This window comes from Aythya marila, assembly GCF_965140915.1.
Source record: "Aythya marila genome assembly, chromosome: 26".
In the NCBI taxonomy this organism is placed as follows: Eukaryota; Metazoa; Chordata; class Aves; order Anseriformes; family Anatidae; genus Aythya; species Aythya marila.
This window is the reverse complement of record NC_139067.1, coordinates 3,836,391-3,853,335: the sequence shown is the minus strand read 5'-3', so window position 1 is coordinate 3,853,335 and position 16,945 is coordinate 3,836,391. Positions and strand designations below refer to the sequence as shown.

The 16,945-nt window shown below is 45.1% G+C and overlaps 1 protein-coding gene across 1 annotated transcript in view; it reads left to right on the top strand.

Annotated features, from left to right (window-relative positions):
* Positions 1 to 7,147: 7,147 nt before the first annotated feature.
* The window catches only part of LRRTM4 (leucine rich repeat transmembrane neuronal 4), a gene marked incomplete at its 5' end in the record, with an annotated part of 205,510 nt that continues 195,712 nt past the window's right edge, over positions 7,148 to 16,945 (top strand). The window contains 2 exons of the mRNA XM_082779587.1: positions 7,148 to 7,214; positions 7,338 to 8,884. Of these exons, the coding sequence (XP_082635713.1) occupies positions 7,148 to 7,214; positions 7,338 to 8,884 (1,614 nt within the window). The remainder of the gene's footprint in view (positions 7,215 to 7,337; positions 8,885 to 16,945) is intronic.

Sequence of the window (16,945 nt, the reverse complement as noted above, 5' to 3'; positions counted from 1 at the left end):
GTCGCATTTAGTTGCTCTGTGTTTGGTGTGTGTGTGCATGTTAATTCTTTCCTAGGCGAGCTGTTCCCTTTGCAGACAGTTGCAAAGGTGCCGTGCGAGTTGCTGTCGTGCCTCAGATGCTCCTCGCTGATTATCTCCTCGCTGCTCAATCAATTCCTTGATGTATTGTGATTTGGCAAATAACAGCAAGGTGAAAAAAAAAAAAAAAAAAAAAAAAAAAGCTTTTGCAACGTGAAATGACATTTAACCAGAGGGCAACCAAAGGGGCAGAACCCCACGCTGCGTACCACCAGGATGTGCTGATCCTGTGTGCTGGGGTCACGCTGGGCAGGATGTGTCCTCCAGCCAAGATATTACAGCATATTAAGTCATTGTGATAATTCCTCTCAGAAGGAAGGAGGTGAGACTGTACATCTACTTCGGTTCCTTTTCTTCTCTGGAATCAGACCGTTGGGAAGGTTTCATGTTCTAGTTTCCTGCTCTCTTCCAAGAACAGGCTTCTACCTCTCTTAGCACTGTCAGCATTTTCCTTTCTGCTTTGTTCAGCATGCTACAGCCCAGCTTACGTGGATGGTGGTCAGACTGCTGTAGCTTCAACCGCCTTTTGGTCTCCCAAGTGCTGGCAGCAGGAAACATCTTCAGTATCTTCTGGCTTTATCATCCTGCCCATAAATCCCGTTCCGATTTGTGACCCTATAAACTATTTATTAGAGGTGTAAACTAAGGGATTGGCATTTGGATAGCAAAGCAGGGCTTCCGTTTGAGGAGTTATGTTGTAGTTAATTGTAGAGTATGAAAGTTTGGTATTGCTGGCTGCCTCTTTATGGCTGGATTGGGTTTCCTAAGGCTCTTGACTGCTTCAAAAGTAATTAAAGCTGAGATTAGACATTTGTCATTAATCAGATAAATTTATAAATAAAAGTAGTTATTAGATGTCTGAGGAAAGACAAATAAAACCTTAATTAAATGAAGAGGAAATGCATCCTGCTGAAGTTGGTGTGCCTGTGAGAATGTCTGCTTGGAAAATAAACTTAAGAGCATCCAACAGAGGGGCTGGTGTTAGGGGCTGTCTTGGCTTGGAGCACGCTCTGCTCTCCTGGGTGAGATGCAGAGACAAAGCTGGAACCCCCACAGCTGAGACTGAGTCTGTGCTTCACATCAGCTGGTGTGGGTGGCCCAGAGAGCAAAAATTATTTGGTTGGAGGTATTGGGGTTGTGTCTTTGGCTGCACGTCACGTGCGTCAGGGTACATGAGCACCTGATAAAAAAAGGACGTGTTGGGAGCAAAGGCATCTGCAAGACTTTCCTGCTGTGGCTGATGTAAGAGTGCAGTTGGCGAGCCGTGCTTCTGTGCCTGCCCTCGGAGTAAACACCAGACAGAGGTAAGGGGAAGACCCTGAATATAGACCAGGCTGAACAGAGATTTCTCCAAAAAGCTCTGGCTCTTAAACGCTTCACCAGTGAGGATTGTTATACACAGCAACAACCTGCATTGGAATTGGGCAGTTCTTGCCGTATTTAGTGATTTTCAGAGAAAGGCCACTCATCTTTATGGAACAGACATCGTCGCAGACATTATGGGTTTGGGGTAGAAGTATTTTAGGAGGATTCTTGTCCTCTATTTTATAGGAGGCCAGGCTGGATGACTGTAATTGTTCTTTCTTTGCCTGAAATCTCTAAATCTGTCCAAGAAGTCTAAATGAATTTGTAAAGCCTTGAAAATGCAACTTGAATGCACCCTAATGGCTTAGTAGATCAAGGGGAAGTAAAAAGTACTATTTGCTGCCTGAGTGAGTCGGGAGCTTTGCAGACGTGGATCTGGCGATGCCGTGGAGAGGCCAAAAGACCTCGTAGGCTCCTTTATGTAAATACAATCTATTGTTGCTATGAATTTTTAAGCCTTTGTACATGGAAACAAGTTGGTAAGCTGGAAGGCTCAAGGCCAAAATTCCAAGCACACTTAACAAATATGTATATAAAATTACAACTGTTAGTATTGATCACCAACTTAACTAGACAAATACAGGTTCATTATCATGGAAGAGAAACTATAGATCCCATGGCACACGAACTTATTAGTATGGATAATTTCTCTAGGTAACTCCTGGTCAGGTGGCAGGAGGCTTTGCCAGCTGGACGAGGATCAGCCAAGCACTTAGAACATTTCAGGTTTCTCTGAGATTGTGTCCTGTTCCACTCACTGCTCCAAAGAAACAGAACAAAACCACAAATGGGCATTTTCATTCTCCTTTCCTTGATGAGGTTTGCTTTTTTTTTTCCCCAGAACCATCTATTTAGATTGATTCCAAGTTTCCCATCTTTTTTCTTCTTTGTCAAATGTTTTTTTTTTTTTTTTTTTTTGTCAGAAGATTTAAAAACCAAACCAAACCAACCAACCAACCAACCAAAATCCCACAACCAACCAACCAACCCCCCTTATGTTGTTGAGTGAAAGCTCACGTGTTTTTTTTTTTTATTACCTACTGTATCAAAGCTTCCTGTTTTAGAATTCATATTTTCAGTTACAGTATCAGAAGACTTCTGCGAAACTAAAATTATTTAATTTTTTTTGTAGAAATATGATTTTTTTTGAGCCTCGATAAGTGCATGGCAGCAGGACAGATTATGACAACGCTGCTTCAGCTTCATGCGAGATCAAAGGGTCCAGGAATCCAGGAAAAGACATCCCCTGGAAATCTGCTCAGTTGCTTTAGACATCACTCCTCAGGTCGGTCTGAGATCTGGCAGAGTTTCAAATGGACTCTTCCCGGAGAATTATCAACGCGAGGTATAATAGCTGCACACTTCAGCTTTTACCTTTATTAGGAAATTGTATCATGAATAAATATGAATGTTAGCTGAAGTGGTACTGACCGTAATGCAGATGCAGTTAATACAGATCTGGAGAAAGTCCTTTCAGATCATTTATGATAATGAAGTTCCGAACCTTGTTCGAGGAAGGTGTGAGCAGAGCTGGCCATTTCAGAGTAAAAGCAGGGATTAATAGATTTTTCTTATTCAAATCTGGCTCTGATCTGTAGATAGCAACAAATTCTCATAGTAGGACAAACAAAAAACATTTTTCATTCAGAAGTTTTGATATGTTACAGTTGGGATACAGACAGAGGGGAAAAAGAGTTGGCTTCTATTTTTTTTTTAATTATTTTTTTATTTTTTAAATGGAGTTTGACTACTTTGCCCATTCTGTGTCCCAGCCTGTTTGCTCCCCCAGGGGGCAAGGTGCTGGGGCTGGGCAGTGGTGAGTTGGGATAATGGCAATAGGGTCACATGGAACTGAACAGAGGAGCTCCTCGTCTGCCCTTGAGTTTTATGGGATTTCAGTTTTGTTGTGTTAACGTGGAATAACCAGTAGAAGGGCACAGAAACCTCAAGCGATACAGGCTCTAAAAAAGTGGGCATGATGCTGGGGGCAATTTTTAAAAAATGAATAATGCACTGTCAGTTCGTAACAGACTTCATTAAAAAAAAATAAATAAATCCACCATTTTGGCATCAAAACTCCAGGACAGAGGGAGCAGGCTGCATGAGGAAATAAGCTTTAGGAGCCCAGGTTACAAGTGTTAGGGCACAGCACAGAGCTGCCTTGGGATGCTCGAGCTGCCTTGGAAACCCCAAACAGCACGTGTGCATTTGCGGGGCCTCTGTCGGGGCGAATATTCACTGCTGCTGCTGGTTAACGGGGTAATGAGAGGCTCCGTGGTGCTGCTCTGGCTCCAAATCCCTCTGACATCTTCCTGTCGAAGCGAGAGAGAATGAATTCAAGCCCCGTGAGCCTGCCAGACGCACAGCAGAAGGTGAAACGCCGTGGAAGTGGCACAGCCCGGATCTCACCGCAAGGGCTGGGGCTGAAGCCTGCCGAAACCCAGACGGGCGTCAGGAGTCCCTGCCTGGGAGCTGGGGGGGGCTGGCGAGAAGGGGGATTTATAAGAAAAAAAGGTGTCACAGTTCTGCCTCCTCAGCTCTGCAGTGCTCACAAACTTGGTTGTTTTTCTGACCAAGAAAAAAAAAAAAAAAAAAAAAAAAGCACTTGGATTGAAAAAGGAAAAGCAAGCTGCTTTCGGTATGCTCACAGTCAGATGTGGTGCGTGCCATTAAGTTTCTTTGCTGTGAAGGGTCAGTTTGGGCATTTCCTGACCCTCCCCTCCTTTAACATGACTTTCACTTTTAATCTGCAGACATCCCTGTTCCTGTCCTCACCCCCTGAATGCAGGAAAACAAAAACAGTTCAGAATTTGCCGAAGACAAATATTCAGGTCAGGTGGATTAGGAAAAGATCAGGTTGCCAGCTACCCAGGGACCAGGTGTTTTATTTAGTGTTTTACACCCGTCGCGAGAAAATCCCCCAGCTAAACATTTCATAATCTGGGGGAAGGCAAAGGGGTCCGGGGGGGGATGGCAGTGGGCAAGGCAATGCTGTGTCTTTAATTTTCTTTTCTGAAGGGAGAAAGTCTGCATAGCAATGACAGGAGCACTTGTTCATGCCTTTAATGTGTGATCTGTTTTCTCCAGTGGAGGGCACTCAGTGTATCACAAACTAGAACATTAGCACCAACAAGCTCCAAAGCATCATCACTCTCTGGAAAGCCTTCTGAATTAGACAAGAGCTGCCTCTCAGCACAGCTACAAAACACTTTAAACCTGACCAGCTAAATGGAGAAACCTTGCCTGCGGAGCTTTTAAACCTGGGCTCTCCCCCAGCCCGGGAGGCCTGCCTGCTCCGGGAGCTGGGGAGCCGGAGGATGGATCGCTGTGGCTGGCGATGGCAAAAGGCAGCAGAATGAGAGATGCTAGGTACCGGCAAAGATTTTGTGCTTTCTCCCCCAGAAGTTGCTTTACCTTCGCGGTGAGCCTTAGCTTTGACTTGCAGATTGCCACTTAATGCTGCTGCTCCTCTGATGACTTACACAATGGCTCTCAGAGCTTAGAGTCCCTCCCTACCCCCCCTCCCAGACTCCCCCCCATCCTTCGTCCTGTCTTCCCCACCCCCAGCCCCTTCCCTCTCCTTTCCCTTCCTCATCCCCCAAATTCTTGCTTGTCCTCTCTAGGGAACTTTGTGTGGGTTACTGGCATGCACGCTGGATGGCGGTGATGTGAGTGGCAACCGTGCTGTGACATGAAGATGCTGCTGGTTTAAGGCAAAAGAGACCGGTTTGAAAAAGAGAGAGGCAAAGGGAAGGCAAAAAAGGGAAGAGAGAGAAGAAAACAGCTGGAGAGAGGAAAAGGAGGGCATTTGTTGATGACAAAAGGATGGGTAAGTGAACTTTTCTTGTTTGTTTGCTAGCACAGCTGCAGCTGTATGGTATATTTTTCAGTTGGATTATTAGCTCTTCAAGAGAGGAAAACAGCCTAAACAGCAGCAGTGCATTCCTTTGCCAGGTGACTCACTGTACTTGCTATTGTATTTTTAGATCATGTATCCCCCCCCCACCCTCCCAACACACCTTTCCTCCTGCAGTGGTTTTATATGTGATTAATCTGTAAACGCATGCACGGAGTTCAGGGCTGTGGGGAGCACGTTGGCTGTCTGTGCAACCCACCCACACACCTGCAGACACACAGAGAAGTGCATACATGCATGAGGCAGGCTCACACCAAATTCCTCCTGGCTTTATATTCATATTCGATGAGCCTGTAGCGGCATTATTCAGGCTGTCAGAAAGGGCTGTTAACACTTTGCGGTATGTGGGAAGCAGAAAGGGAGGGGGGGATTTTGTTGTATAGGTGGTTCTGAAAAGGTTCGTTTGGTCTTTGAAAAGATACCCCTAATATTGCTGCTGGATTTCCAGCAGTCATTTGCCAGTCTTATTTTTTCAAGTGTGACAGGTTTATTTCCCTCCCTCCTTCCCCCCAGCCCCCAAGTCTGTAACAGCAAGAACATATTTCTAGCTGGCTGCTGCTGCTGGCACATAGGCAGTAGCAAAAAAATGAGGATTTAAATAAAAAATCTAACCATTAAAGTGAATGGCAGAGACACATAGTCAGGGACATTTTAGATTAGGAATTATTTCGTAGATTGCCCATTGGTTTAAAATCGGATTAAATAACTGCAGCAAAAAAGCAGGATGGTTTTGCAACAAATAATAAAGTAATTATTTATCAAGGAGATCCCAGCCCTTAAAATATTTCCTGTTGGGAAAATGCATCTTAATTCCCAGCAAGATTGCAACTCTGGACAGAGGCATCAGCCCTCAAATCACTGCAGGCTAAGGAAAGCGTGCGTGTGTGTTGGATTTTCTGACAGCCCCCTGCAACCCCTTTCGTAATTATTCAAGGAATGTAGAAAATATCACCGTGGTCATGCAACAGCGTTGGTGCTCTGTGAGAATTTTGACATGCAAAAATCTTAAAATCAATAGAGCTGTGGAAGAGCTGAAATCCAAATATACCCCTTTAAACTTTCTGTGTTTTGCTGCTCTTAAGGCAGTGTTTATATGCAAGTATTTGCATGTATATTTGCAGAGAGGATATGCAATAAATGTATACCCAGAGCAGTGAATGTGTAGGTATTTGCAGCTACATGTAGATAACTTCAAATCAATATGTGTTAAGGCTAAGACTCATTTTAAAGAAATGTCGTCTAACGTTAGCTTGGTATTCAGGTCCCATGCTAGCATTATATAGCATACTTCCCTCTATGCTTGAACTTTTTCTGTACATCTCTCTATATTTTAGGTATGTGAAAATAATGAGCAACTTAAACCTAGTCTTAAAAAAATGACTTAGTGCAAAAAGTAGAGCCTTTACTTTTTAATTTTCCAATAAATACCTGTTTTAAAGATGGATTGAACTTTATTATAAGTAGATTTCTGACTCCTTGCAGAAATTTTTGGAGGAATTGAACTTGCAATTGCTTTTATTGAGGAACATATTTAGCACCACGTAAATAGCAGAAGCTTTGGCTCATTTCCTTTCTAGCACTATGGAGCATTCAGCACAGTGACTTGACAAATATGTTTATTGTTAAAACCTCAGCATCTAGTGATAAGGATATAGCAGCAACATTGAGAGATGATGTACAGGAGAAAAGCGAATAGAAAACAGGCTCTTGGTCCTTCTAAGGGATCATAAATCACACAAAAGTAATTGAATAACACGAGCAGGACTGGTGATGGTGCAGGTAGGAGAGATGGCAAGCCAGAAACTCAAAGGACAGGCATTTATACAACAAAAAGTGCAAGACTGGATGCAAACAGGTTGTCCTCCAAATCCACCGCTTCGCTAAAGCTTTATTAGAAACCCCATTGACGTTAGTAATCTGCTGGTGATTTATTTTAATAGCTTTACAATGCACATTTGTTTTCTTTTTAATATTGTAGGTTTCCATTTAATTAAGCAGCTGAGAGGCATGAGTGTGGTGTTAGTGCTACTTCCTATGGTGCTGTTTGTTATGCTTGCGGGGGCTCAGCGAGCTTGCCCCAAGAACTGCAGATGCGATGGCAAGATTGTGTACTGCGAATCTCACGCATTCAGAGACATCCCTCAGAATATTTCTGGAGGGTCTCAAGGCTTATCGTTACGGTACAACAGCATTCAGAAGCTGAAATCAAATCAGTTTGCGGGCCTGAATCAGCTCATATGGCTTTATCTTGACCATAATTACATCAGCTCCGTGGATGAGGATGCATTTCAGGGGATCCGCAGGCTGAAGGAATTAATTCTGAGCTCCAACAAAATTACCCATCTGCACAACAAAACGTTTCACCCGGTCCCCAACCTCCGCAACCTGGACCTCTCGTACAACAAGCTGCAGGTGTTGCAGTCCGAGCAGTTCAAGGGCCTCCGTAAACTCTTGATCTTGCATTTGCGGTCTAACTCGCTGAAGACCGTGCCCATCCGAGTTTTCCAAGATTGCCGAAACCTCGATTTTCTGGATTTGGGCTACAACCGCCTGCGGAGCTTATCCCGTAATGCTTTCGCTGGCCTTTTGAAGTTGACGGAGCTCCATTTGGAGCACAACCAGTTTTCTAAGATCAATTTTGCCCACTTCCCACGCCTCTTCAACCTTCGCTCGATTTACTTGCAGTGGAATAGGATCCGGTCTATCAGCCAAGGGTTAACGTGGACTTGGAGTTCCTTGCACAACTTGGATTTATCAGGAAATGACATTACAGGGATAGAGCCCGGGACGTTCCAGTGCCTCCCCAACCTCCAAAAGCTGAACCTGGATTCCAACAAACTCACCAACATCTCTCAGGAGACCATCAACACGTGGATCTCGCTCATCTCCATCACTCTGTCCGGAAATATGTGGGAATGTACTCGAAGCATTTGCCCCCTGTTCACTTGGCTTAAGAATTTCAAGGGAAATAAAGAGAGCACTATGATATGTGCAGGCCCTAAACATATCCAGGGCGAAAAAGTGAGCGATGCCGTGGAAACATATAATATCTGTGCTGAAATCCAGGTGGTGGTTACCGAGAGATCCTATCAGGCACCCAAAACCCCTCAGAGACCTGTCTTTATCCCTAAACCCACCGTTTCCAAACTTGAAAGCAATCAGCCAACATCCGTGATGCCGAGCCCTTCTGCAGACCTCCCGACGCCTGCAGTGGAGCCAGAGTACGAGCACGTTTCCTTTCACAAAATAATCGCGGGGAGCGTGGCCCTCTTTCTTTCCGTGGCCATGATTTTGTTGGTTATCTACGTGTCGTGGAAGCGCTACCCAGCCAGCATGAAACAGCTCCAGCAGCACTCTCTCATGAAGAGGCGCAGGAAAAAGGCCAGAGAGTCTGAAAGGCAAATGAACTCCCCTTTACAGGAGTATTACGTGGACTACAAGCCAACAAACTCTGAGACCATGGATGTATCCGTTAATGGATCTGGGCCCTGCACGTATACCATCTCTGGCTCCAGGGAATGCGAGGTATGAACCATGATCCTCCTAAAACCATTTCAGCTGCTGGGAAGGAGAGGTAAATGTTTGAAGCTCTTGAGGTGTCTCTAAATGCTAGAAAGATGAATGAGTTGTTTTTGCTATTGGGTTTGCTCGTTATGAGAGGTTATCTCATTAAATTATAACAATCAGGGAAGTGGCGGCGATGATTTTTGAACAATTCAGACTGAAAGAATTAGATGAAGTTGAAGCAAACAGCTATGATTAAGGTATCAGGAGTGTTGCTCTTCTCAATTGCTCCCATTTTATTATCAGTGACCACAAGAGTCCCGTATTGGTGAATTACTAGAAACAGAGGAGTTAACCTTTTCTGTTTGAAAAATAAGCACGGAAACCTCTCTACTCCAGACCCCAAGTCAAATTTTGAGGGTTTTCTGATGTGTTTAGCACTAATGCCTAAGCTTTTCTGCATTTTCTGCGTGGTTCAGGAATAAACCTGGGGGCAACAGGACTGCAGCACAGCCTTGGCGTTGAGCGTGTGCTTGTTTTGCTGGATAAGCACAAACATCCGTGCTTCCTCATTAGCTTTTTCTGAACATGAGCCTTGCAAAGGCCCAAAGTTGAATGATACAGCTACAAATTTCTGGGTTGAGAGAGATTTCTTACTTGTTTTATGTATTTTTGTTGAAACTGAAGGCTTACCTTGAGACCCAACTCTACTGGAGTCAATAATTTCATGTCCTAGGCACGCAATATTATTTTGACTTAGCAAGTGCATGGGAAATCCAAATAGGAAGAGTTCCTGGTGCTTCTTTTGTCTGTTGTTTTGGAAGAATATACTGTTATTTTTTCATTGCTGTATTGTCACTGGCACTATTAACGTGTATGGAGGAAATGTTTTCACTTGTGAATACAGTTGCTTAAAAACACCCGATGAGGAGGGTTTGCGCGGTCCCATCTCAGTTCTCGTTACCCAACCCTGCACGTGATGTGGTTTTAGGGGACCACGGTGGGTTTGTCCACCCTGGTTGTGGGCATCCTACCTGAATACCTTCTCAACGTGCTTGCTGACTTTTATTCGTGTTCATTTTTACAAATTGCATGGACTGTGGTAGACGGTAGATTTTAAGCAGCTTGACAGCCAGGTAGAATGAACGATGCGAATGCCGAGCAGCGTTCAGCAGCTGCAGTTTCAGGATCCTGAGTTTTGAAAAGTGGATGTTTTGCACTTGGAGAAAATAGGGCTTCTGCAAGGCACCTTGTGTTGGGCACCTGATGTCCCTAGCTGATTTTGGACCACGGAGCTAAGGGGAAGGAAATAAGCAGAAGTGTGTGGGGCTGCTGTCTCTGGAGTGGTTTTGTCTTCACAAAGGGAAAAGCACCTGTCATACCCCTGTCACCTTGGCTAGTATTGTGTCATTGAAGGTGTGGGATTTTGGTTTTTGGTTTATTTTTCCTGTTAACAACACAAGTAGGAAGTAACGGATGCAAACAAAGTTACTTGGAATTCTCTCTGGCGGTCAGCAGGAGCATTAATTTTACCCGAAAGGCTGTCTTTTCTTCTTGCTCGCATTATTTAACGCCACGGAAGTTTCATTAGCTTCAGTACTGCTCGGTGTGATTTACAAGATGGTTTGGAGGACAGCTGAATCCCCGGGCCTTAACTGAAAGCCCCTGTAGCAAAACCCCAACCTGTAACAGGATTTGGATCATGATTTCAGTGCACAAAAGCCAAGGGATGCTGTTTGGGAGACTGAAATTCAGCTAATTTGCATTATGGCTGATAAATTAAAGGGCAAAGAGTCCCAGCAGGTCCAGTAACAGGTCGGTATGGCGTACATTTCTTCCTGCTGCTGTCGAGTGTTACACACAGCTTTAAACACAAGGGGACCCCAGCTCACCTGGTTTCCAGGTGCTAGCGCAGTGCCACAGCACTTCTACCCAGCTGCTCTGTTCAGGTTAAGTTCAGCTGGTGCACAAGTTTGCAGGACTCAGCGTGTTTTATCCCATTTTCATTGGGATTCTTACTTGTGGTGGAAATTCAGGAGCCTGTACTGAATGCAGTCGTGCTGGCCCAGGCTGTGAGTGGGAGCGTGTACCCTCTGTGTTTGCCTGGTGATTTATTACTTGTTGGCTATTAGTAGGAAGACTTCAGGAGGCAGAAAGCAGCAGATCACTGAAGAGGCATGTAGCAACCACGATCCCCCCCCCCAAATACTATCTTCGGCTTGGATTTAACATCCTTCGTCTCCATAGCTACAAGGTTCCACTTGTGAAAGGACAGAGATGCGCGGCTCAGAACTTAGAAATGGTGAGAAAAAAATCCCAGTAGTATCTTCAGCAGTGGAAAGGCTTTATTGTTGGGAGGGGGGAATAAAAAAGGGAAAATGGAACATCTCGTTATCAATAGTTAATTTAGCCAGATGCAGATACTTGGGGAAAAGCTATTTCTTGGGACAAGTGAGTCCTAGCACGGGCCCACCCCATCGTGGGTCCGACTTGCTCATTCATTGGGCTCAGCCTGAGGTTTCCCCCAGAAAAAGGACTGCTTAGAGGGAAACGAGTACCTGCTTACAACACGAAAGCAGAGCCTTTTGCAGAATTCAGTGCTTAAATTTTTATTGCTTTTACTCTTTTATTAATATTTTCCAAGCGGTTGTCTGCTTTCATATGCTTACCTCCCCACGCACCTGTAAGCACCTTAGGCATCCAAAACCCGTGTCTCTGGGGAAAGAAATAACAGGTTAATTCCGTTTTAACCTGGGAAAGATGCCTGAGGATGCTCTTTTGTTGGAAGTTGGTGATAATGAATAGCTTGTAAGTGTGGCCTAGGGTTGTGTGGGCATGCTCATTACTTTCACACTGCTGATTTTGCTTTTGGGCACGTCCAGCTTATCTCATGCACAACCCGCCTGCTTTCCATGGCAGAACTGGCGCTGAAACAAGATGCTGAGGCATTTATACATCAGCTTTTTTAAAAAAAACAGCTACACGTGTGAGCAGGTGCTCGTGGTGGTAAGTTCAGCACAGCTTCTGGGCTGCACCAAAGCCTCCCAGGTGTGCCAGGGCTGCCCTGCCTTGGGGCCTTCCACGCAGGTGCGCTTTGCGAGGCTGCCTCCTGAGCCCGTGCTTTATGAATTATTTCTTGCGCTGCGCAGGGAGAGCCAAAGTCATGCTTGCTGTAAATGGGAGCAACTCTCTTGGCATCAGTGGGATTATAATCACTGACACCTGGCCCGTGGTATTCTATTTAGTCTATTGGCAAAGCTTTCTAAAATAACTGGATGCTTACGATTTTGGCTCTCAGCATCCAGTTAGCAGACTGCTGCTATCTCATTTTGTTACTTTGCTTTGTGCAAGTGCATCTTGCTCCCCCTCTCTCTCATATTTATTTGTACATTTGCTAAACTTCTGGGAGCACAGAAAGCAGTTGTATAAAGCAAGCTGTAACATTATGTATTCCATACATAGCCCGTGCAAAACATCTGCTTATAGCACGCGGAGGTTACGTGGGGAGCAGGAACATTGCTACAGAAACGTTCCCTTCCCTCTGCTGGGTTATTCATCTCCAGTTCCTCAGGCTGGCAGCGACAAAGCAACAACCACCCAACCAACCAAGTGAGCATCTTTTGCTTGTTAACTGAGCACAGTGGATGCGAAACCCTTTAAGAGACAGCTGCCACAGCCCTCGCGATGTTCCTCTTTACACTTCCACTTCTCGAGGTCCAGCCGTACCCCAGCATTTGACAAACAAACCCACCTGGTCATGTACAAGCCTGTGGCTGCTGTGATGCTCCCGTGTTTTTCATGGGAGTGAAAACCAGGGCAGTTGTCACTTGTATTCATCCCCGCTAAATCAGTCGCACAAAATTATGTTTGCTTTGAATTCTGCATGCTTCCCTCTTGCCAGTGGGAAGAAATAGATGGGGAAAGGAGTATAACGTATGCAAACATTTCGGGCTGCTGTTGACCTCCTCCTTTTGAGCCTAATTGAAAAGGAAATGTTGACACGCCATTGGTGTTTATTATACATGCATTAAATGCCATACTGGCTTGTTTTGAACAAGATGCAAAAAGGAAAGAAAGCAAATCGTCTCCGTTGCCCAGATGCTCTTTGGTGCAAGGTTCCAGCTCTGCAGAGGCTTTCGTGGTTCTGTGACTCAGCTCTGGAAGGGATGCCCAGGGGCCGAGCAGGAGCTTATGGGACACTGGGAGAGAAATCCCTCTGTGGTTTGGCAGATTTCTTTCTTTTTTTTTTTTTTTTTTTAAGAACGGTGACAACATTCCTTTAGCCTTATGTTTTTATAAAGCGTGTTTAGCAAAGCCTCTCCATGGCAGAGGCTTGAGTTTTGGACGGTTTGGGGTAACGGAGAAGGAAGGCGATTGCCCAGGCAGTGCATTGCAAGGAGACTTCAGGAGGTGGGAACAGCCTTCTGCCCTCATTTTAGGGCCAAAGAGGCTCAGTCATGTTTCCAGTGACTCTTTCGGAGGGCTGTCGGATTGCTGTTGTTCATTCAGCTTTTCCTTTGGTGCTACGGCTCCTCCTCCTCCTCTTTTGCACCTCTCTGTGATTTTAAATGGGCCTTAAAGTCCTGCTGCAGATGTAAACCGAAGGGGGAATCAGTCTGAAGGAACTTTGTCCTAAGCTCTGTTTGTGTTTGGAGAGCAAGCGGAGGCTAAGCTGCTAGGGCTTCTCCTCGGTGCAATATATCTGAAAGAAATACAGCTGGAGTGGCTCAGAGGTGAAATCTTTTAGGCGCAGGACCAGTAAGAGGTTGGAGGAGGAAGTAAATTTTCAAAACGTCTCCAGGATTAGGACCAAAGATAGAAATTTGTGTTTGTTACCCTCAAAGACTTCGTTAACATTCAGAGCCTTCTGTATCCTGCTATTCTACTTAGCATTGCAAGCCTCGTGTCAGGATAGAGAAGGCTGTGCTACAGAAGCACTGGTAATGTAGTCATAAATGCACGGGGGCAAATTTTCCAGGGCTCAGCACTTGCAGAGCGTGAGATTTCCCAAAGATATTACCGAAATGACTGGCCGTATTTCCGGGAGAGCTCAGCCAGCTGCGCATCAGCAGCAATTGAGACGCTGGCTGTAAATTTGAAAAGGGAGCTGCAGGAGGATGCTGAGCGCTTCGGGAAGTCTTACACAATCCTCGTTCAGGTGCCTGGGCTGGGAGCTGAGCTGAGCTGGCGTTGGGTCTCGCAAGACGCGTGCTGCTGAGCTGCTGGAAGTGATGTGCTCTGATGCAATGCAAGAAATCAGTAGGAGAAGAAGCTGAACCCCCATCTCCCTGCCTTTCACAGGTGTGGGGCTTCCAGAGCAGGTTTCAGCCGTGGCATTTGCTCCACTACGGCTCAGCCAGAGGCTGGCAGCTAATGACTGAGCTCCAAAATTGCACTGAAGGCTCGTTACAGCAGTCCTGGGACGGTACCCAGGAGGACAGCATCCTCCTGCCTCTCCCCACCTCTTCTACTCCCCTTTCTTTATCCATATGGTGGAAACTTTGCCATTTGCATTACGTACAGCGAGGACTGGTGGAACGGAGAGGATGCTGCGCTGTGGAAGCTTTGTAGGAGAGCAGAAAATATTTGTATTCCTTTTATAACCATTGCTCAGGCCCCGTGAAGGATTCCTGTGTTGCTGGGATTGTGACAGATGCAGTTTGCCCTCTCCATCTCTCTCCTCCTCTTCTCTCACCCCTGCTTCTGCTCCAGCTCTGTGATGTGCTGCCAGTATTTCAAGGAGGGGAAAAAAAATCAATTTTAGCCCATTATGTGCTTCGGATCAGGAGGGAGAACGGTAACAGAAATTGGGAGAAACCTGTCAAACCTATTCATTTGTTTCTTCTTTTAAACGCGCGCGCACACAAAAATCTCATGTTAAAGGAGGCAAACAACCTTATTAGTAAGTACCCCGCTGCTGGAAAGGTTCCTCCAACTCTCCTCCAGAACAATAGGGTTGACCTGATTCTTGGTATTAAGCCTGTCACCTCACAGATCCTGCTGGGGACCACACGGAGCTGCTCCACGCTCCGCACACGCCTCTTTACTCCGCTTTTTGGCAGGGATGCTTCTGGACACGTATGGCCAAATAAGCTTAGATTGCTTGTAGATTTCTCTGCCTACAAAAAAAAAAAAAAAGGTGATGAGTGGATCAGCAGCAGGGATTTCCTCGGGGTTGTTGCCTCTGAACTGGGCTGCAGACTCCAGCTCTGTTAGAAGCCCGAGGATGCTGTGGAAAGGATGGGGCAGGAGGGGGTTAATTATGGGGACGTTGCCTTCTTGGCCTGATGAATTGGTTTCATCTCTGCTCTTTTAAGTCATGTAAAAGTGCAAAGGAAATAGAAAGCTCTTGCTAGTAGGTGTAGCAGCCAGAGAGCTGCCATGGGTGCTCGGATGGAAATCCTTCTGCCTGCAAGACTGGGGAAGGTAGGAGAGGTGGAAGGCCACATGACAGTGACCATCTGTAAGCTCTTACCCTCCATGGCATGTTGTAGCTGCAGCAAAATCAGAGAATATCTGAGTTGGAAGGGACCCACAAGGTTCATCGTTTCTGAGTTCAAGTATTTTAGTTTATTATTTTAAGGGGTTCCTGAGATAAAGCTAAATATTGTTGGCTACAGCATAAGAAATTCATAGATGCTGGCAAGCCAGAAAGTCTTTCCTTAGAAGCTCTGTGCTCCAAGGCAGTCTGTGTCAGTGGGTGACGTCCTATGGCATTGTGAGGATGCTTGGACTTATCTTTTTTGTTTCCTATACTTAAGGAAAAAAAAAAAAAGACGCTTTGCATGGTATTTTTAATCTGGAGATCTCAAAACTCATCAGATAAGTAACATTTTTCTAATGTTTAGTTTCTGCACCAGACAGATCTTATGAAACAGCTTTTTGCTGTTCAAGTTCCATTCTTCTTCTCTTCTTTCCTTCTCATGGTATTATTTGATTTCCTTTGAAATACAGAAAAACAGACGCAAAAATAATGTTCCTGTTCTTAACCCAAGGGGAAGAGTAACACGATCAGAGGTGGGGTGTTGCTCTTGTGTGTTGTATGTATTTGGTTTGTGTAGACACCTGAGTAGGGAAGACTGACCGTAATGCATGAGTTTTGATTCCGATACTGAAATTTCTAAGTTCTTTTGTGATTTAACAACGTTCGGTATTTTGTGTCTGAACATTTCAACTGCATTGCAAAAGTGCTATATCAGGAGAAAAATTACATGGTTTTGAGAAGTCAGCATGCATTAAATCTATTGTGGGAACGTGGCATGTCCTTCATTGCAACAGGCAGCGCTTGGAAATTATGTAGTGTGCAAAGATCTTTTGATACATTCAGCACTGGGGGTGTGCGCAGTGCTTCCTATTGCATACAGGTATAAAAACACATTGTGCAAAAAGCAATCATGATCTCCAGTTTTTGACAGACAATGAAAGAACCTGTTTTAAGGCAGAAGCTTCATTATTTTTGTTCCATGTAAACTCTAGTTTCCTTCATAAACAAACACGCTGGCGTATTGCTTTTCATGTATGGAAGAAGTAGGCTTTTCCTATATGTTCCTTGTAGTTTAATTCAGGTAAGAAGGAAGCGGTAACAAAGTGAAAGATGGTAATCTCAGTGTGGTGCTGGTATTATTAGTATGACTGTTGGCGTTTGAGTAGCAGCTGGCGATCCTCAAGTTCAGTCACCGTATGAAAACAGTGAAGGAGTCAATCCATGCTGGGAAGAACAGGACACAGCGGGTGATCCAGGTCAGTACGGCACAGAAAGTGGAAACGGAGACCTGAGGAGCAGTTTACTTTCAGGAGATGAGTTGACCAGTGAGGACTGAGATCCTGGCTTTAAGAAACCTCAGAAAATATCCTGTCCAGTAGATGACTCCAGCTCTCAGTCTTGTGTAGGAAAGAGGCCGTTCCGCTCCAGATAAAACTCTCCCCTGGTCGTCAGGCCAGGGAAGGATCCACTTGTCACTGAGAGCAAGCGTCAAGGTCTCCGTGGGAAGGTCAGCCTCACTCTTAGTGCCTTGCACCCTCGTGCATCCTAATTCCACTTTTTTTTCAAACTTCTCTAATGCGTACGGTGTCTTTGATGAA